At 37.9% G+C, this 19,568-nt stretch overlaps 1 protein-coding gene and 1 non-coding gene across 2 annotated transcripts; one reads left to right on the top strand and one right to left on the bottom strand.

Moving 5' to 3' along the window:
• Nucleotides 1-199: 199 nt before the first annotated feature.
• LOC133028997 (exocyst complex component SEC6-like) lies at nucleotides 200-18,006 on the bottom strand. Its single transcript, XM_061110682.1, has 3 exons — nucleotides 16,883-18,006; nucleotides 16,644-16,729; nucleotides 200-448 (listed from the first exon to the last, which is right to left on the bottom strand). Exons 1-3 carry the CDS (start codon nucleotides 17,006-17,008, stop codon nucleotides 250-252), a joined length of 411 nt encoding a protein of 136 aa, XP_060966665.1. The 5' UTR covers nucleotides 17,009-18,006; the 3' UTR covers nucleotides 200-249.
• LOC133035229 (small nucleolar RNA R71) lies at nucleotides 13,530-13,636 on the top strand. Its single transcript, XR_009686507.1, has one exon. It is a non-coding gene; the product is annotated as a small nucleolar RNA R71 (small nucleolar RNA).
• Nucleotides 18,007-19,568: the final 1,562 nt, after the last annotated feature.

Below are 19,568 nucleotides of genomic sequence, written 5' to 3' on the forward strand. Positions count from 1 at the left end.
CCTTGATGTGATCATGTTCTGAAATTTAATGAAAAAATAGACTGTTTTACCAAATTAAGTTAAAATCAACACATAGATTAGTAGGCTTCTAGTTCAAAAGTATCTCATTCCTTTCCTACCATAAGTAAAAAAGTTTCTTGTGCAGGCATCATTGTAGTGACCAGTACTGCACACTTTAAAGAGAACTGTGTACAAAAAAATGAGCATGAAAAAGAAAAATGCGACCTCATCTTAGCAATTAAATTTAATTCACATACAGCTCAAACAAGAAAATATAACATGCTTACAAGCACATGCGCATAAAATTAGATGCGTTATGCATTTACTTAAAACTTCGGCAAGGTCAAGCTCACCTACCTTAAGAGTTGTATTTAAGTTATTCCTTGCATTGCTAAGGAGCTTTATCTGGTCATGATTGTCTATTAAATTCTGACATTCTTGACACAGACTGATACAAATAAATTAATTAAGTCAAAAATAAATATATTACGGAGTGATTTGTATGGGATTTGGGTTTGATTTGCATGGCTGTCAATATATTCTATTTAAGGCATAGCTCTTTAAGACATAATTAATTTCTGGTTTTCTCTTTTTCCATGTATCGTGTATATATGCATATCTTCTATGAAGAAGATACAATGAATAATAACAATTGCCCAAAGTTTGTCATGGTATCAAGAGCCACCACCTAAAAATATCACAATAATGACCACCAAGGATGGACCACCATCCTTTTCGATTACACAAACAGAGGCAAAGATTGATGCTAGTTCGCCGTTTTATTTAGGACCACAGGATCGTCCGGGAGACTTCATCACACCGGTGCGGCTCCGACTTGATAACTTTGATGATTGGTCACATGCTATTCGTGTGGCTTTGTCCTCTCGACGCAAGTACGGTTTTCTCGACGGCACTATCACGGAAATGAAGCCACCTTGCACGAAGGAGGGTTGGGTTTGTATACAGTGTATGCTTGTTTCATGGCTAATGAATACTATTGATCCAGAGGTACGATCTATGCTTTCGAATTACGACAATGCCAAACTATTATGGGATGATTTAACAGAACGGTTTGCGGTTGTCAATGGTCCAAGAATTCAACAATCAAAAACCGATATTGCTCGCTGCGAACAGTCCCAATCGATGTCGGTTGCAATGTATTACAGTAAGTTGAAGATCCTTTGGGATGAACTGAGTAATTATGAGCCTATTTTACGTTGTCATTGTGGTCAGTGCATATGTAATCTCGGCAAGGCTCACGAGAAAAGGCGAGAGGAAGAACAACTTCATCAATTCTTGATGGGATTGAACTCCGAATATTACAGCCAGATTCGGTCGACTTTGCTTTCTCAAGATCCTTTGCCTAGTCTTAATCGTGCATGTCAACAAGTTGTTCAAGATGAAAGGGTGCGTGGAATGACTCGTATCAAGAATGAAAAACAAGATATTGTGGGGTTCGCAGTTCGTACAAATGGTCGGGGACGTGGTCGTGGTAATGAGAAGGTAGACAAGTCAGGCTTGGTTTGTTCTCACTGCCAACGCTCCGGACATGATGTTGATAATTGTTTTTTGGTTATCGGTTACCCAGATTGGTGGGAGGAGCGGTATGGTCCGCCGCCAAAATTAGAAACTAAGAGCGCAATTGGAAAGTTTCCAGCTTCCCGTTCTTCATTTTCTGCTAGTAGGGGTCGAGGGGGGGCTCGCGCACATGCTACGGTTGCACCAACCACTGATGGTCCAATCAATGCATCACCTTCCTCTGCTACAAATGAGGCTCTTCCTGGTTTTAGTGCCGCACAATGGCAAGCGTTGGTTGCGGCTTTTGGTAATTCTCAAACTTCAATAAATTGGCTGAATGGTGAGTTTGATAATACATCTTGGATAATTGATACCGGTGCATCTAATCATGTCACGGGAAATATTTCTTTTTTGACTAGTATACAAGATGTGAGTGCTTGTCCCGTGGGCCTTCCAGATGGACAAAGTGTTTTAGCCACTAAGCAAGGCAATGTGAAATTGACGAACAAAATGTATCTTAATAATGTTCTTTATGTTCCCAAACTACATTGCAATTTAATTTCGGTTTCGCAACTCAATGATGACATGAAATGCTTCCAATTTTCATCTCATATGTGTGCTATGCAGGACCTACATTCGAGGGAGCTGATTGGAACGGGTGAAAGAAGGGATGGACTTTATTATCTTCAACGGGTGTCAAGCGTTCAAGCGGCATTGGTTTCGGGATCATCTTCGATAAATCTATGGCATAAGCGTTTGGGACATCCTTCTGAGAAAATCGTAAAATTACTACCCTTTATTAGTAATTGTAAGGAACATTTGAATAAAGCATGTGAAATTTGTCATCGTGCTAAGCAGTCTAGAGAGTCTTTTTCTTTAAGTACCAACAAAGCATCAAGAATTTTTGAATTAATACATTGTGATTTATGGGGTCCTTATAACACTTCATCATCCTGTGGAGCACACTATTTTTTGACTTTAGTTGATGATTTTTCTCGGGCTGTATGGGTCTATTTATTGGTTGATAAAACAGAAGTTTTTAGATGTTTTATGTCCTATATGTCTATGATTGAGCGCCAATTTTCACAAAATATCAAGATAGTGCGGAGTGATAATGGTACTGAATTTAATTGTATGAAGGACTATTTTTTGGCTAATGGTATTTTATTCCACACATCTTGTGTTGGCACACCTCAACAAAATGGGCGAGTAGAGAGAAAACATCAACATATTTTAAATGTTGCTCGTGCTTTGCGTTTTCAAGGGAATTTACCAATTTCATTTTGGGGGGAGTGTGTCTTAGCTGCAGCGCATCTTATTAATAGAACCCCCTCTAGTGTGCTTCGTAATAAAACTCCCTATGATATTTTGTTTGGTTCTCCACCCTCGTATGATGACTTGCGTGTATTTGGTTGTTTGTGCTTTGCTCATAATCAAAAGGCAAAAGGTGATAAGTTTGCGAGTCGCAGTAGAAAGTGTGTTTTTGTTGGTTATCCTTTTGGGAAAAAGGGTTGGTTGTTATATGATTTGGACAACAAGAGTTTTTTTGCCTCTAGGGATGTTCGTTTTTATGAAGACACTTTCCCATATTTGGATGATGAACCTCCTATGTCTGTCTCTCTTGAAACTTTGAATACCGAACCCTTTCTACCTGATTTTCATTTTGTCGATGAGGGTGGGGTACCGGGAAAAATAACCGATGCTTCTAGTGAGCCCAATTCATCATCGCCATTGCCAACACAGTCACCTTTTATCTCCGTGGATGAAGCTATCCCCTCTACTAATGCTTTGCACGACTCTCCTTCTGCTTCTGCTGACTCTCATGTTTCAACTATGGGTAGAGGTATGAGAACTAAAATTCTTTCCTCCAAATTGAAGGATTTTGTGACACATACAGTGATTAAGAAAGGTCCATCTCCCTCCTCACCTGCTTCCTCTCCTCCCTCAGGTACGCCTTTTCTTATAGCACATTATGTAAATTGTGACAACTTTTCTGCAAAACACCCAAATTTTCTTGCAGCTGTTACTGCCGGGGTGGAACCACAGTCTTTCAAGGAGGCTGTGAAAGATGCAGGCTGGCGTCATGCTATGCAAATGGAGATCCGCGCTTTGGAAGATAACGGTACATGGACTATGACTTCTCTTCCTCCTGGAAAAAAGGCTCTTGGCAGTAAATGGGTTTACAAAATCAAGTACCACTCTGATGGTACCATTGAGAGATTGAAGGCAAGGTTAGTTGTCTTTGGCAATCATCAGATTGAAGGAATTGATTACAATGAAACTTTTGCTCCTGTAGCAAAGATGGTAACTGTCCGAGCTTTCTTGTCCATTGCTGCCTCAAAAAATTGGGAACTGCATCAAATAGATGTTCACAATGCCTTTTTGCATGGTGACCTTCACGAGGAGGTGTATATGAAACTTCCTCCTGGTTTTGAAACTTCTGATCCAGGCACAGTGTGTAGGCTTCAGAAATCTTTGTATGGTTTGCGGCAGGCTCCACGTTGTTGGTTTTCAAAGCTGGTTTCAGCTTTGAAAAGCTATGGTTTTCTCCAATCTTATTCTGATTATTCACTCTTCACTTATACTAAGGGTGTTGTGCAAATTAATGTGCTTGTTTATGTTGATGATTTGATCATCTCTGGTAACGATTTCGCAGCATTTCATGTCTTTAAGGCCTATCTTAGTAATTGTTTTCATATGAAGGATCTCGACATATTGAAATATTTTTTGGGTATTGAGGTTGCTCGCAGTCCTTGTTACGAAAATTCTGTTTATTACGCAAGTGTACGTATCAAGTAGTATCTCACGCAAGTGAGGTCGAACCACAGAGAATTGGATTGAGTACTACTAAATTATAATTATGATTCTATTTGGTAAAATAATAAGTTGCAATTTTAAAAGTAAATAACTCAGAAATTAAAGAGAAAATAAACGAAGATTAATCAAGATGAGAGATTAGGGAGGTGAATCCTGTTGATAAGTTACCTAAGTTATTACCTAATTGCTATCCTTATCTCAATGTGAAAGACAGATTATAAATTAACCTAACTCTTTTCAGATCTTTTAGGTTCTAAATAATATGTTCTCTAATTAACTTCTTAATTAGATCAACACAAAATCAGCATTAAGCAATAATCTATTAGTCACTAGGCTATGTAAATACTGTCGTTTTACATCAAAACCTAGACTATCCAAATTTTAGCATTCCTAATTCTCACTTTTCAGATTTCGAATTAGGATCATAGAGCATGTAAAAGGTGATCAAGCTTACACATGAAATTAAACACAAATAAAGATAGTATTCACACATAAGATGAAGGAATGGCAATTATTTATTAACTAGGCATAAACTTAAACAACATTCATCATCCTCCCTTATGGGAAATTTAGTTCATAATAACTCTAAAAACATCCATGATTAATTCAGAATTAAAAACAAACATAAAGATGAATAAAAAGGGTAAAAGAAGGAAACTAGAAGGTGGTATCGCTCCGGATCTTCAAGATAGCTTCCTCTCCACTTTGCCTCCACTATTAGGTCTGTTTTTGCTTGCCTTTGACCTTCAATGTCGTATTCCTTATATAGGGATAAGTGGTGAGCCTCCAATTGAGTGAAAAATCAAAATTAGGTCAAATCTGCGATTTCCGTACATAGTCGCGACTAGCATTTAAGCTGGTCGCGACTACAGGCAAAACTCGAAAAACCGAGTTTCTGCCAATCTTACGAAGTCGCGACCTGGGTCGCGACCAGGAAAAAGGGTCGCGACCAGGCTCATCAGAGGTCGCGACTACTGATGCTTCAGGAACCAAATTTTCCAATTTTTCCAAGTTTGTCCCAGTTTTTCGCCATTTGACTGAATTCGAACTTTAACACCCCGGAACTCCGAAATAATGAAAATCAAGCGTAAAACTGCTCCAAAAGACACCAATAGACGAAATAATGCTAACTTTAAAGACCCGAAATATAGGTTAATTATAACCTAACAAATTCCCCCAAACTAGATTCTTACTCGCCCCCGAGTAAGATAAAAAAAACTAACTACTCTTTCAGATAATCACTACACTGCTGACTCATGCTCTGTTTCCTTCCTTGCATAAACTAGAATTTTGTTCTTACTAACTCTAACAATTAACTCGGATGCTCAATTAATAACACTATGTACAACTGCAACAATCTACTCAAGTATGAAACATTGTTATAAAAGTTTTACTCTTACCAGTAGTTCCACAACCCGATAACTCATAAGCTTGCATGCTTACCTTTCTCCACTAATGTTGACAGTATTCTTTGGAATCATTAGGTCTTTTCAAGGTCTAGGTAGTATGGCTTAGATATTCAGGGATAGGCAAAAGATAATTTTGGCTCAAGATATCATAAGCACACAAACAGAACCCACAAGCTTCTTACTTTTTTTTTCAATCCCCCATAGCGTTCCCACATCTACCAAGATTGAGAGAAGATATCTCTATTATTTTTCCCAACATCACTGAATTTTTTTTTTTAAACACATTCTTACTTTTTATTGTGTTTTTTTTTCATCATTCATATTTCATCATCATCTCTATTTTTTTCAGTGACATTGAATTACACATTTTTTCTTTTCTCAATCTTACAAGTTCTTCTCCCTCAAACTAATTATTTAGCTTATGATATCATGCATATAATGGTGAAGAAAAATCAATAGTATGATTAAAATTTTTTCGGATCAATGGGTGAAAAACATAACAGGTTTAGGCTCAATAGGGTTAACTAGGGATAAACATTATTATGGTAGGCTTGAAAGGCTCAAACTATCCAACAACTGCCTAAATCATATTCCAATTGAACACTACCAAGGATTTCGCCTCAAAAGAATAAACATGCAAGTTCTAAGCTATCCTGTCAATCTTACCACAAACCATAGTAAAACAGTTATAACAGTTTTCACAACTTGAGTATTTGCAGAAAGACACAGATTCCTAAGCATCCAAACTAATCCAAAGAGTTAACAAAATCAAGCACACAGTTATTTTGCAGTTTCAGATCACATCACACTAATCAGCAGCATACAACTATCATCAAGCTTATTGCCATTCCTTAACTAAAACAAAAAAACTAAAACAGAAAATTAAAATGCAGAATTTAAAGTGCAGAAATTTTAAAATTTTTTTCTTAAGCCTCTCCCCCCAAACTAAATATTACATTGTCCCCAATGTATACAGTAAAATGCAGAGAGAAGAAACTTACCTGAGACCCTTTCAGAAAGGGTTGGGTGGTGGCGGCTGGTCATAGGGATAGAACCGAGGAGGTTGTGCCAAGTAGTTCGGGTCATCAATCCCAATGTTCATTCTGTTGATGAGAGAGTTGAGTTGCTGAACTTGTCCCTCATCATAGATACTCCTTTGCACCATGTATTGTTGCATGTGGTTGTTTTGTTGAATTATGTAACTCAGCTGTGCATGAGTGTATTGTGTTGTAGGATCGATGGGCCCAGGCAATTGAAGTGTATGCTCCTCTTCTTCTTCTTCAACACTAGGCTCACGTTGCCGCCTACGCCCTTGCGGTGCATCAGGTGGTGGCTGCCCATAGGGGTGTGGCTCTTTCAGCCTGTTGACAAAGGCGATGTCCATCTTACGAAGTGGCAACACCGTGTTGTCAAACTCTAACTGGGGAACTTCATATGCCCCGCAGAGTTCTGTGATAACCCCTGCCAAACCGAAACCACCTCCCGTGGCTCCTTGCACGATTTGGTCAATGCTTTGCCGTATGACTTGTCCAATGTTAATGTTGTACCCTTTCATTATGGCGTACACATATTTAAGGCGATCCATTTGGACATCGGAAAAATGCTTGTTGGGCACTAACCGAGCACTCACAAAGTACAGCCATGTTTTTGCCACCGGGTTAATCTCACACCGGTACAGAATATTGGGCGACCCCTCGGTACCATCATTGTCATGGAACCTCAACCCAGGAAATCCCACTGTCTCCGCGACATCCACCATGTCAAATTGCTCTTCTTCCTCAATAATTCGGAGGCGTTGTTCCTCCCTAGTGTAATCTGGGACAGAGAACATCACATTGAATGCGTCAGCAGTGGCGGGAACCTTCTTTCCACGAACCTTCACTTCCCCATTTCGACGGTCGGGCCAATTTGCAAGGAATTCACAAGCCATAGTAACATTAGCCCGACCCCCGAGTATCCACAAAACTTCCCCACTTCATTCTTTCAATTTGCGCTCTGATTGTCTCAAACCGAGGTTGGCGCCTCAATGGATTTTCAGGGAATTCAATACCCCTATCTTCAATATAGGCTCTATTCTTCAACCTTACGAAGCGATTGTGAGCCTCGATACTACCAAAGCGGGTTCTATCAAAACCCGTTGGTGGTGGGTTCGAAGATGAACCTTCTTCAACATTCCTTGTCCTCTTTGGTGCCATTTTTTTCTTCTTTTTTTTCTTTTTTTTCTTTTTTTCTTTTTTTTTCTTTTTTTTCTTTTCTTTTTTCTGAAACTTTTTTTTTTTTTTTCTAAGAAAAATTGGGCAGTACCTCCCCTTAAATTTCCTCTATCCCAAAAATACAAAATTCACTCAATCAATGTTCCTAACCACTTAATACCACAATACAATAATAATAAACCCAATATATCAATTTTTACCCCACACACAATTATATCACTCAAAACTTAAAATAATTAATCAAATTCTTAAAAGCATGAAGAAAGTGATACTTACAACCCGAAAACGCTTAACTCCACCTCCATTGTTGAATGTCTTGAAAGCTTGAGTTTGAGGGTGACAACAATGGTGATTTTTTTGGTTTTGGGTATTCTTTGGTGTAGGTTTTGATGATATGTGTAGATTATTGAGTGAAATTGGGTTTTTGATTGGATTGGGTTTAAGAAATTTGAGAAAAGATGAAAAGATTGAAGTTTGAAGATGAAAAATTGAATTTTTGAGAGGAAAAGAGTGTAGAGTCGGCTGAGAGGATTTGAAATTTGAATTTGGTGTGTGTAGGGTTGAATGAGGGGGAAAGTGTGAATTTATAGAATTTTTCGTCAGCAAGTCGCGACCTGGCCACAGGCTAGTCGCGACTTGCTAATCGAGGAAAATTTGGCGTTTCTGGAAAATCAGCAAGTCGCGACTGAGGTCGCGACTTGAGAAATAGGTCGCGACTAGGCTTAATGCTAGTCGCGACCTCTGGGCTTCAGGTCGAAAAAAATAAATTTTTTTTTTTTTTCACGCTTTTCACGATTCAATTAAAAAGAAATAATGTCTGGTACTAAACTAAAAATTGAAAATACTAACAAAACAATCAAAACAAAATAAAACTTGGGCTGCCTCCCAGAAGCGCTGTGTTTATCGTCATGCAGCTAGACGCTGAGCCTTGGATTTCAAAGTGGCGCCAGGATCATGGCGGACTTGGCTTGGTCAAACTGACCTCCCAAGTAGAGCTTTAACCTTTGTCCATTGACTTTGAAAGTTGTTGGACTTTCACCTTTTAACTCCACCGCTCCATAAGGAAACACCTTGACCACCGTAAATGGTCCCGACCATCTTGATTTCAGCTTTCCAGGAAACAGTTTCAGCCTTGAATTGAAGAGTAGCACTTGCTGTCCTGGTTGAAACTCTTTCCGTATTAGACCTTTATCGTGCCACTTTTTAGTTCTCTCTTTGTATATCTTGGCGTTTTCATAGGCTTCGTTCCGAAACTCATCTAACTCATTCAGCTGTAACAGTTTTTCTTTTCTCGCAGCTTTTAGTTCCATGTTGAGAGTCTTCATGGCCCAAAAAGCTCTATGCTCTAACTCCACCGGTAAATGACAAGCCTTTCCAAACACCAACCGATATGGGGACATGCCAATTGGTGTTTTGAAAGCTGTTCTGTACGCCCACAGTGCGTCATTCAACTTCCTTGACCAATCTTTCCTTGATCTTTGCACTGTTTTCTCCAGAATCACCTTAATCTCTCGGTTAGAGATTTCAGCTTGGTCATTACTTTGGGGATGGTATGGTAAAGCAGTTCGATGTCGAACACCATATCTTGAGAGGAGTGCTTCAAACTGCTTGTTACAGAAATGGCTCCCTTCATCGCTTACTATTGCTCGAGGAGTACCAAACCGAGTAAAAATGTTCTTTTGTAAGAAGCGGAGAACTGTCTTTCCATCATTTTGAGGTGTAGCTGAAGCTTCGACCCATTTAGACACATAATCAACAGCCAAAAGAATGTACTGATTGCTAAAGGATGAAGGAAAAGGACCCATAAAGTCTATTCCCCATACATCAAACAATTCAACTTCTAAAATTCCTGTTAAAGGCATCTCGTTTCTTCTTGAGATATTACCTGTTCGTTGACAACGATCACATGCCTTTACAAAAGTGGTAGCATCCTTGAATAGCGTTGGCCAAAAGAATCCACTTTGCAACACTTTTGCAGCTGTTCTATTCCCACTAAAATGTCCCCCACATGGTAAAGCATGACAGTGATTTAGGATAGAATACATCTCCTCTTCAGGAACACATCTCCTTATGATCTGATCGGCGCAGTGCTTGTAGAGGATTGGTTCTTCCCAATAGTAATGTTTCACCTCAGAAAAGAATTTCTTCAATTGTTGACGCGAAAGCTCGGGTGGAGTTATTTTAGCAGCCAAGAAATTAACATAGTCAGCGTACCAAGGTACCATCAGGTTTTCCCTCACACTAAAGAGTTGTTCATCAGGAAATTGCTCATTTATTTGTACCTCCTTTGTATTCTGACTCTCTTGCAGCTCTAATCTTGACAAATGGTCTGCTACCAGGTTCTCGGTGCCCTTTTTATCTTTTATCTCTAAGTCGAACTCTTGAAGTAAAAGTACCCACCGAATCAGTCTTGGTTTTGCATCCTTCTTGGTCATAAGGTATTTGATTGCTGAATGATCTGTGTAAACAATTACCTTATTTCCAATTAGGTAGGGTCGAAATTTGTCACAAGCAAACACTATTGCCAGCATTTCTTTCTCTGTAGTGGCGTAGTTTAATTGAGCGTCATTCAGAGTTCTACTAGCATAGTAGATTGTGTGGAATACTCTGTCAACTCTTTGACCCAGAACCGCTCCAATGGCATAGTCACTAGCATCACACATCAACTCAAACGGCAGTTCCCAATTTGGTGAAGTTACTATCGGTGCTGTAATCAATTTCTCCTTTAAAATCTTGAAAGCTTTTAAACAATCTTCTCCGAACTCAAATGGAACTCCATTTACAAGTAAGCTCGATAAAGGTTTTGAGATTTTAGAGAAGTCCTTGATAAATCTGCGGTAGAAGCCAGCATGTCCCAGGAAACTCCTCACTCCTTTTACAGAAACTGGAGGTGGCAAATTTTCTATTGTTGAGACCTTTGCCTTATCCACCTCAATTCCTGCTTTTGAAATTTTGTGCCCAAGAACAATTCCTTCTGTTATCATAAAGTGACACTTCTCCCAGTTTAACACCAAGTTAGACTTCTCGCACCTTGTTAGTACTTTTTCCAGATTTTCCAAACAATGATCAAAGGAAGAACCAAACACTGAGAAATCATCCATAAAAATTTCAATACAAGATTCAATCAAATCTGAAAAGATAGCCATCATACACCTTTGAAAAGTGGCAGGGGCGTTGCACAAGCCGAAGGGCATTCTTCTGAAGGCAAAGGTACCATAAGGACATGTGAAAGTAGTCTTCTCCTGATCTTCAGGCGCTATAGCTATCTGGTGGTACCCAGAATATCCATCAAGAAAACAGTAATACTCTTGCCCCGCTAATCTGTCTAGCATTTGATCGATGAAGGGCAAAGGGAAGTGATCTTTTCTTGTTGCCTTGTTGAGTTTCCTATAATCGATTGAGATCCTCCAACCGGTGACTGTTCTTGTAGGAATCAACTCATTCTTTTCATTCTTTATCACTGTCATTCCACCTTTCGTCGGGACCACTTGCACCGGGCTAACCCACTTACTATCTGAAATAGGATAAGCAACTCCAGCATCCAACCACTTAACTACTTCTTTTCTGACTACTTCTTTCATGGGTGGATTGAGTCTTCTTTGAGCATCAATAGTTGGTTTGGCGTTGTCTTCCATGAGAATTCGATGCATCACTGTTGAAGGACTGATTCCTTTAACATCTCCTAGTGTCCAAGCGATTGCCTTGTTGTGAGCCCGAAGTACCCTCAAAAGTCTATCAGTTTCCACATCAGAGAGAGAAGCTGAAACAATAACTGGCAGCTTTTTATCTTGACCCAAAAACTCATACCTCAAGTGACTAGGAAGCACCTTCAATTCAAGTTCTGGGGGCTTTTCAGTAGATGGCTTCAGCTCTTTTGGAACCGCTCCCAATTCCTCAAAGTATCTTCTGTTCAAAGGCCCATAGGAGTCGAGCCACTTCACATACCCCATGACCTCTTGTCCTTCTTGCTCCGTCAATTCATCTTCAGTTAGACTTAGTTCAAGAGGATCATCTAGCAGCTTTTTCTCACTCACCATTTCATCAATCAAATCAATAAAGAAGCAGTTATCACTTGCCTTTGGGTACGTCATAGCCTTTAGCACATTAAAGACCACTTCTTCTCCTTGGACTCTCAGCTTTAATTCACCTTTCTGAACATCGATTAAGGCTTGGCCAGTTGCCAAGAATGGTCTCCCAAGAATAATTGGGACATTGCTATCTTCTTCCATATCCAAGACGATGAAATCAGCTGGAAAGATGAACTTATCAACCTTAACTAACACATCCTCAATGACTCCTCTAGGATGGGCTAGTGATCGGTCCGCCAATTGGAGAGTTACTGTTGTTGGCTTTGCTTCACCCAACTGCAGTCTTTTAAACACCGATAGAGGCATCAAGTTAATGCTAGCTCCCAAGTCACAAAGTGCATTTATTCCCTCAATTTTTCCTATAGTACAAGGAATAGTGAAACTCCCTGGATCTCTGAGTTTAGGAGGGAGTTTCTTCTGTAGGATGGCACTGCACTCTTCAGTTAGAGCCACTGTCTCATAGTCCTCCATCTTTCTCTTCTTTGACAGGATTTCCTTCATAAACTTCACATAACTTGGCATCTGCTCTAAAGCTTCAGCAAAGGGAATGTTAATGTGAAGTCTTTTGAACACTTCCAGGAATTTGGTGAACTGCTTGTCCAGACTTGACTTTCTGAGCCTCTGAGGATAGGGTATTTTCACATGGTGATCTATATTAATTGGTGGAGACTGCTGTGGCTGTGGTTGACTATCAGTAGCCTTCGTTGGAGTGGGTGTTGGGGTCGACATCGGTTGCTCTTTATTCTCCTTTTCTCCATTCACTAGTTGTGGCAATTCAGGACCATCATAATTTTTACCGCTTCTCAGGGTAATTGCCTTGCAGTTTTCCTTGGGGTTTACTTCAGTTGTGCTAGGCAAATTCCCTTGAGGACGGGTTGCTACTTGAGTTGCTAGTTGGCCCATCTGTGTCTGCAGGTCTTTGATTGAAGATCTAGTTTCAGTCATGAATTGAAGCAGTAAATCTGTCTGCAAACTAGAATTTCCACCAGAGGTTTGTTGCTGATTAAACTGTTGATTCGATTACGGTTCGATTTCGTTGCTGATAGAACCCACTGTTTCTTCGGTTGTTACCCTGGTTGAACCCATAATTGTTGTTGTTGTTCTGTGAATAGTTTCCAATGGCTTTAGCTTCATCCATTGGCAAATCATCCACATCAGCTTGGCATTCTGAAAAGTGATGGCTTCCCCCACATAATTCACACACAACTTGGGCTTGTTTAGCTTGCCCTGCAATTATCTTTGTCAATGCCTCAACCTGTGCTGTCAACTTGGTGATGGCATCGACCTCTAACACACCAGCTACTTTCTTTGATTGACTCCTCTCAGTTGGCCACTGTTGATTGTTTAGAGCCATCTCCTCTAATAGATCATATGCCTCATTAGCACTCTTCCTCATAAAGGCTCCTCCAGCTGCAGCATCTATTAAAGTTCTTGTATTTCCTACCAACCCATTGTAGAAGTTGTGGACCAGCATCCACTTCTCTATACCATGGTGAGGGCACTTTCTGATCAGATCTTTAAACCTCTCCCAAGCCTCATGGAGAGATTCATTATCTTGTTGGCAGAAGTTATTAATTTCTCCTCTCAGCTTTGCAGACTTGGCTGGAGGAAAGAACTTTGACAAGAATTTCGTTGCCAGATCATTCCAGGTGGCAATAGAGTTGGGTGGCAAGGAGTTTAGCCAACTCTTGGCTCGCTCTCTAAGAGAGAATGGGAACAGTCTCAGTCGAATAGCATCATCACTAACTCCATTAACTTTAAAGGTTTCACAAAGTTCCATGAAATTAGAGAGATGCAGATTAGGATCTTCAGAAGGGAGGCCACCAAACTGAACTGAAGATTGCACCATCTGCAGTATGGCAGGTTTGATCTCAAAGTTGTTTGCTTCCACTGCCGGTGGCCTGATACATGACTGCACTCCCGTCAGAGTAGGGAGAATGTAATCTCTCAAGCTGCGGCCATTAGCTTGATCTTCTACTGCGCCACCATTGTTACCGTTATTGCCTCCATTGTTTGCAGCATTGGCAGCCATGATGTCTGAAGTTTCGGCGATTCTTTGAAACTCCCTCTTGCCTCTTGTTCTTTCGGTTTCTCCTACAAGTTTTCTCGATTTCGGGATCAACTGGCAATATCACTGCTTGTCCTTGACGGCGCATACACTTATGATTCCTGAAATAAATCAAGAAAATATTGCAAGAAAAAGGTTAGAAAAATCAGCAAGAGAAAATATACCAAAGTAGAAGTTAGTATAATTTTGTGTAATATCAATCTTTAAACAATTCCCCGGCAACGGCGCCAAAAACTTGTTACGAAAATTCTGTTTATTACGCAAGTGTACGTATCAAGTAGTATCTCACGCAAGTGAGGTCGAACCACAGAGAATTGGATTGAGTACTACTAAATTATAATTATGATTCTATTTGGTAAAATAATAAGTTGCAATTTTAAAAGTAAATAACTCAGAAATTAAAGAGAAAATAAACGAAGATTAATCAAGATGAGAGATTAGGGAGGTGAATCCTGTTGATAAGTTACCTAAGTTATTACCTAATTGCTATCCTTATCTCAATGTGAAAGACAGATTATAAATTAACCTAACTCTTTTCAGATCTTTTAGGTTCTAAATAATATGTTCTCTAATTAACTTCTTAATTAGATCAACACAAAATCAGCATTAAGCAATAATCTATTAGTCACTAGGCTATGTAAATACTGTCGTTTTACATCAAAACCTAGACTATCCAAATTTTAGCATTCCTAATTCTCACTTTTCAGATTTCGAATTAGGATCATAGAGCATGTAAAAGGTGATCAAGCTTACACATGAAATTAAACACAAATAAAGATAGTATTCACACATAAGATGAAGGAATGGCAATTATTTATTAACTAGGCATAAACTTAAACAAATTCATCATCCTCCCTTATGGGAAATTTAGTTCATAATAACTCTAAAAACATCCATGATTAATTCAGAATTAAAAACAAACATAAAGATGAATAAAAAGGGTAAAAGAAGGAAACTAGAAGGTGGTATCGCTCCAGGTCTTCAAGATAGCTTCCTCTCCACTTTGCCTCCACTATTAGGTCTGTTTTTGCTTGCCTTTGACCTTCAATGTCGTATTCCTTATATAGGGATAAGTGGTGAGCCTCCAATTGAGTGAAAAATCAAAATTAGGTCAAATCTGCGATTTCCGTACATAGTCGCGACTAGCATTTAAGCTGGTCGCGACTACAGGCAAAACTCGAAAAACCGAGTTTCTGCCAATCTTACGAAGTCGCGACCAGGAAAAAGGGTCGCGACCAGGCTCATCAGAGGTCGCGACTACTGATGCTTCAGGAACCAAATTTTCCAATTTTTCCAAGTTTGTCCCAGTTTTTCGCCATTTGACTGAATTCGAACTTTAACACCCCGGGAACCTGAAATAATGAAAATCAAGCGTAAAACTGCTCCAAAAGACACCAATAGACGAAATAATGCTAACTTTAAAGACCCGAAATATAGGTTAATTATAACCTAACAGTCCTCACGGTTTGTTCTTATGTCAACGCAAGTATGCTCTTGACATTATATCTGAGGTCGGCTTACTGGGAGCCAAGCCAGTTGGTTTTGCAATCGAACAAAATCATAGACTTGCGCATGCTAAGGGAGACTTGCTTATGGAGCCTGAATCCTACAGGCGATTGATGGGTCGTCTCATTTATTTGGTTGTCACGCGTCCAGACTTATCTTACTCTATTCATGTTTTGTCACAATTTATGCAACATCCAAAGCAGGAGCATTGGGACGCAGCCATTCGAGTTGTTCGTTATTTGAAAAGTGCCCCAGGCCAGGATATTTTACTTCGTTCAGATAGTGACTTGTCTTTACAAGGTTGGTGTGATTCTGATTGGGCGGCATGTCCTCTTACTCGCCGATCTCTCACTGGTTGGATAGTCTTTCTTGGTCAATCTCCTATTTCTTGGAAAACTAAGAAGCAACCCACCGTTTCTCGCTCCTCCACCGAAGTTGAGTATCGTTCTATGGCCTCTATTACTTGTGAGTTGAAATGGTTAAAAGGTTTGTTGTTGAGTTTAGGGGTGCATCATCCAAAAGCCATTCCTGTGTTTTGTGATAGCCAATCTGCTCTTCATATTTCTTATAATCCAATTCATCATGAACGTACGAAGCATATTGACGTGGATTGTCATTTCATCCGTGACGCAATTCAAGAAGGTCTTATTTCTCCTTCATATGTCTCTACTACCGAACAATTGGCAGATATATTTACCAAAGCCTTGGGGCAGAAACAGTTTGATTATCTACTTCACAAGTTGGGCATCTCGAATCTTCATGCTCCAACTTGAGGGGGGGTATTACGGAGTGATTTGTATGGGATATGGGTTTGATTTGCATGGCTGTCAATATATTCTATTTAAGGCATAGCTCTTTAAGACATAGTTAATTTCTAGTTTTCTCTTTTTCCATGTATCGTGTATATATGCATATCTTCTATGAAGAAGATACAATGAATAATAACAATTGCCCAAAGTTTGTCAAAATAACAATTGAATGGTGCTAAACATAGACCCTCAGACATGTTTAACTGAACACATACTTATCAATAGAAACAAAATTTTCACGAAGCTGATTTATTGTCTTCACAGATAAAGCTAATGATTCAAGCCCAGCTGCTTGCTCAACCTGTTGTCGAAAAAGGATTATGTTACTAAATTTATGGGCTTGCCATTATTCAATTACCAAAGTTCTCAACTCAAATTATAAGAGATCATATAATCTTAATCAAATATTTAATTGGAGTTCTTTTAAGCTTCGAGTTTAAGTTTGAATACTCACCTGCTCAGCAACCATTGTACTAAGTTGAGCATCATTTGCCTGACAATAAGCACAATCAATAACAATTTTTTCTTTATTAGAATATGCATAAATTTGATCATTTAAACTATATTCCACATATGCCATGACTCATGAATATTGATCAAAATTCCAAAAAAAAAAAAATCCCCATAAAATCAAAAATTCAGAATAGTTTATAACCAATGTACAATGTAAATAGCTTGAATGTCATAACAGTAACATGAGTCTTAACATATTCTCATCAAGTATATATAAACATATATACACTATAATTCACACGCAATTCTTGTACAAACAAACACACCTAAATTCATTACCTATTAAGTTCCAAACAAACATAATAATTATTCTCTTGCAATCAAAACCACGAGCAATTACATTGATCAGTCAACAACAACGGAAGCCACATAATACCCGAATTATCTTTCAGACTCGAAAATTCTAATAGTATCGGAGAAGATAGACTGATCCAAAGTGAGAATGAACTCCTTTTTTGATTCTTTCGATTCAGTCTCCTCAGCTGAAATCACATTCAACGATGAAACAAAGAGAATGCAAATGAGAAAGGAAATACAAACCCTAGACACCATTGTCGATCGAAGCTCTCTCTCTCTACTCTGTTGATTTTGTTTCTCTCTCTAGCTTCTGAGAAAAGCTTCTCTCACTAAGTGGGGTTTTAAAGGAGACTCGGGCAGAGAATAAGATGAGTCGATTTCAAAATGCCACAGTTTTTGGATTCTTTCGATTAGAAAGTAGCGATTAAGAATGAGACTGAGACAGAGAGCGCGAGAGGGAAGACCATCAGACCGGAGTGTGGTAAAGAGATTGGGCAGAGGCCAGTGGTGATGCAATTTCTCATTTGAGTGTTAAAAAATTAAAAATTGAAAATCCATTCTAAATGAGAAATTCATTTATCAATTTCAATTTCTATTTCAGGAGATGGAGAAAAAGAGCAATTTTAGGAGGCGATTTCAAAGAGAAGGTTAACGTCCTGGATAAAATATTGTGTGCGGCCGATCAATTTACAGAACTGATTGAGCTATTCTTCAGGAGGTTTCAATTGAGACGCTCACGTTACCCTTCCGTTGATGTTCCGTCTATTTTCAAAATAAAAAAAAAATCGTTAAACCAAGAATCGTTAAACTAAGAATTGCCGTTAGATAGGTACTTTTAATATATAAAGATATATGTTAAGAATAAAAAAGAAATTATATATATCTATATCGGGGTCGGATATGGTGCGGATAGTATTATCCCCACCCCCGCCCCATCCCCGCTTCGGGTATTGACATTGTCCCCCACCACCGCCCCATTAACCACCAAGACAGGGAATTCCCACCCCGCGGTATAAATTTCCATCTCTAATTATGTTGTAGTACATAAACAATCACACTAATAGTAAAATTGAATAAAATTAGACAAAAATCCTTAAATTCAACAATCTCAATAGTTTAGGAAACATTTTAAACAACCTTAAGGTGGAGTTTGGTTGGAGATAATAAAATAAAATGGAATGGAAATGAAAGAGTTTTTATTCCATTCTTTTATTTGATTGCATTTAAAATCTAATAGAATGAGCTTTCCATCATTTTGGTGGAATAACTATTTCATTTTGAAATAGAAGGAAAGACCATTCCAATGTAAGATTTAAAAAAATTTAATAATTTTTTTTATCAATTTTTTTATGCATTCTATTCTTATTTTAATTGTCATTCTCATTCTTATTCCTATATTTTTATTCCTCCCAACTAAACGACACCTAAAAAGTAAGTTAAGGAGCATAATTTGCTTAGGAAAAAGATAAATTATTTTTCTTTCCGAGATTCTTGCAATACCTTTTCATTATTTTTTTTTTTAATACTCTATTTAATTATTTTTTTAATATTATATAATTACTATTTTCGGATGATCTGTCAATTTTTTTCTGCTAATTGCTTTCAAATTTTGTATGATGTCGGTCGTATTTAATGCACAAAAATGACATGTCCTATTGGTTGGGATTTATTTTTTTCGAGTTCTATCGTATATCAATAAAAGGACAGTGCTTAATGATATAACTCATCTCTAAATATAATTTCAAAGCATATTATCTTTTTTAGGAAAAAATCTGAAACCACCAACACTAAGAATAATGAAACTTAAATGGCCCGTTTGGTACGCTGGATTGGACTGGACTCGACAAGATTGGATTATGCTGAAAGTAATCCTGTGTTTGGTTTAAGAATAGACTGGACTATTTTATTTATTTCCTTTTAGAAAAAAAATAACTTAAATTAAATAAAAATATATAATAATAAATTAAAATTAAAATATATAATAATAAATAAATATAAATAAATAATTCGTAGCAAAAAAAATAATATATCATATATAATTAAGAATATATCATAAATATATAATAAAATATTTTATCATATTTTTTATTTAATAAATAATTAAAATAGTAAAATAAAAATATTTGAATAATATAAAATTGTTTATCTTAAACACTAATTTAATCATTAATTTAATATAAATATTAATTTTTTAAAATATTTATATAAATTTTTTAGTAATTTAAAAATAATATATAATTTTATTGTCATATTTTTTTTTTCTTAGAATCAATTTAAGTAACTATTATTTAATTAATAATATTCTAAATTTTAAAAACTTATGTATAATA

This window comes from Cannabis sativa, chromosome 2 (assembly GCF_029168945.1).
Source record: "Cannabis sativa cultivar Pink pepper isolate KNU-18-1 chromosome 2, ASM2916894v1, whole genome shotgun sequence".
NCBI classification, from domain to species: Eukaryota; Viridiplantae; Streptophyta; class Magnoliopsida; order Rosales; family Cannabaceae; genus Cannabis; species Cannabis sativa.

Bases quoted from the DNA above. Each gene is read 5' to 3' on its own strand.
- LOC133028997 (XM_061110682.1), bottom strand. From the start codon at position 17,008: ATGGCATATGTGGAATATAGTTTAAATGATCAAATTTATGCATATTCT. The intron at 16,730-16,882 runs GTGAGTATTCAA...TTTCGACAACAG, and splicing joins GTACAATGGTTGCTGAGCAG to GTTGAGCAAGCAGCTGGGCT. The intron at 449-16,643 runs GTATGTGTTCAG...TATTTGTATCAG, and splicing joins AATTTTGTTTCTATTGATAA to TCTGTGTCAAGAATGTCAGA.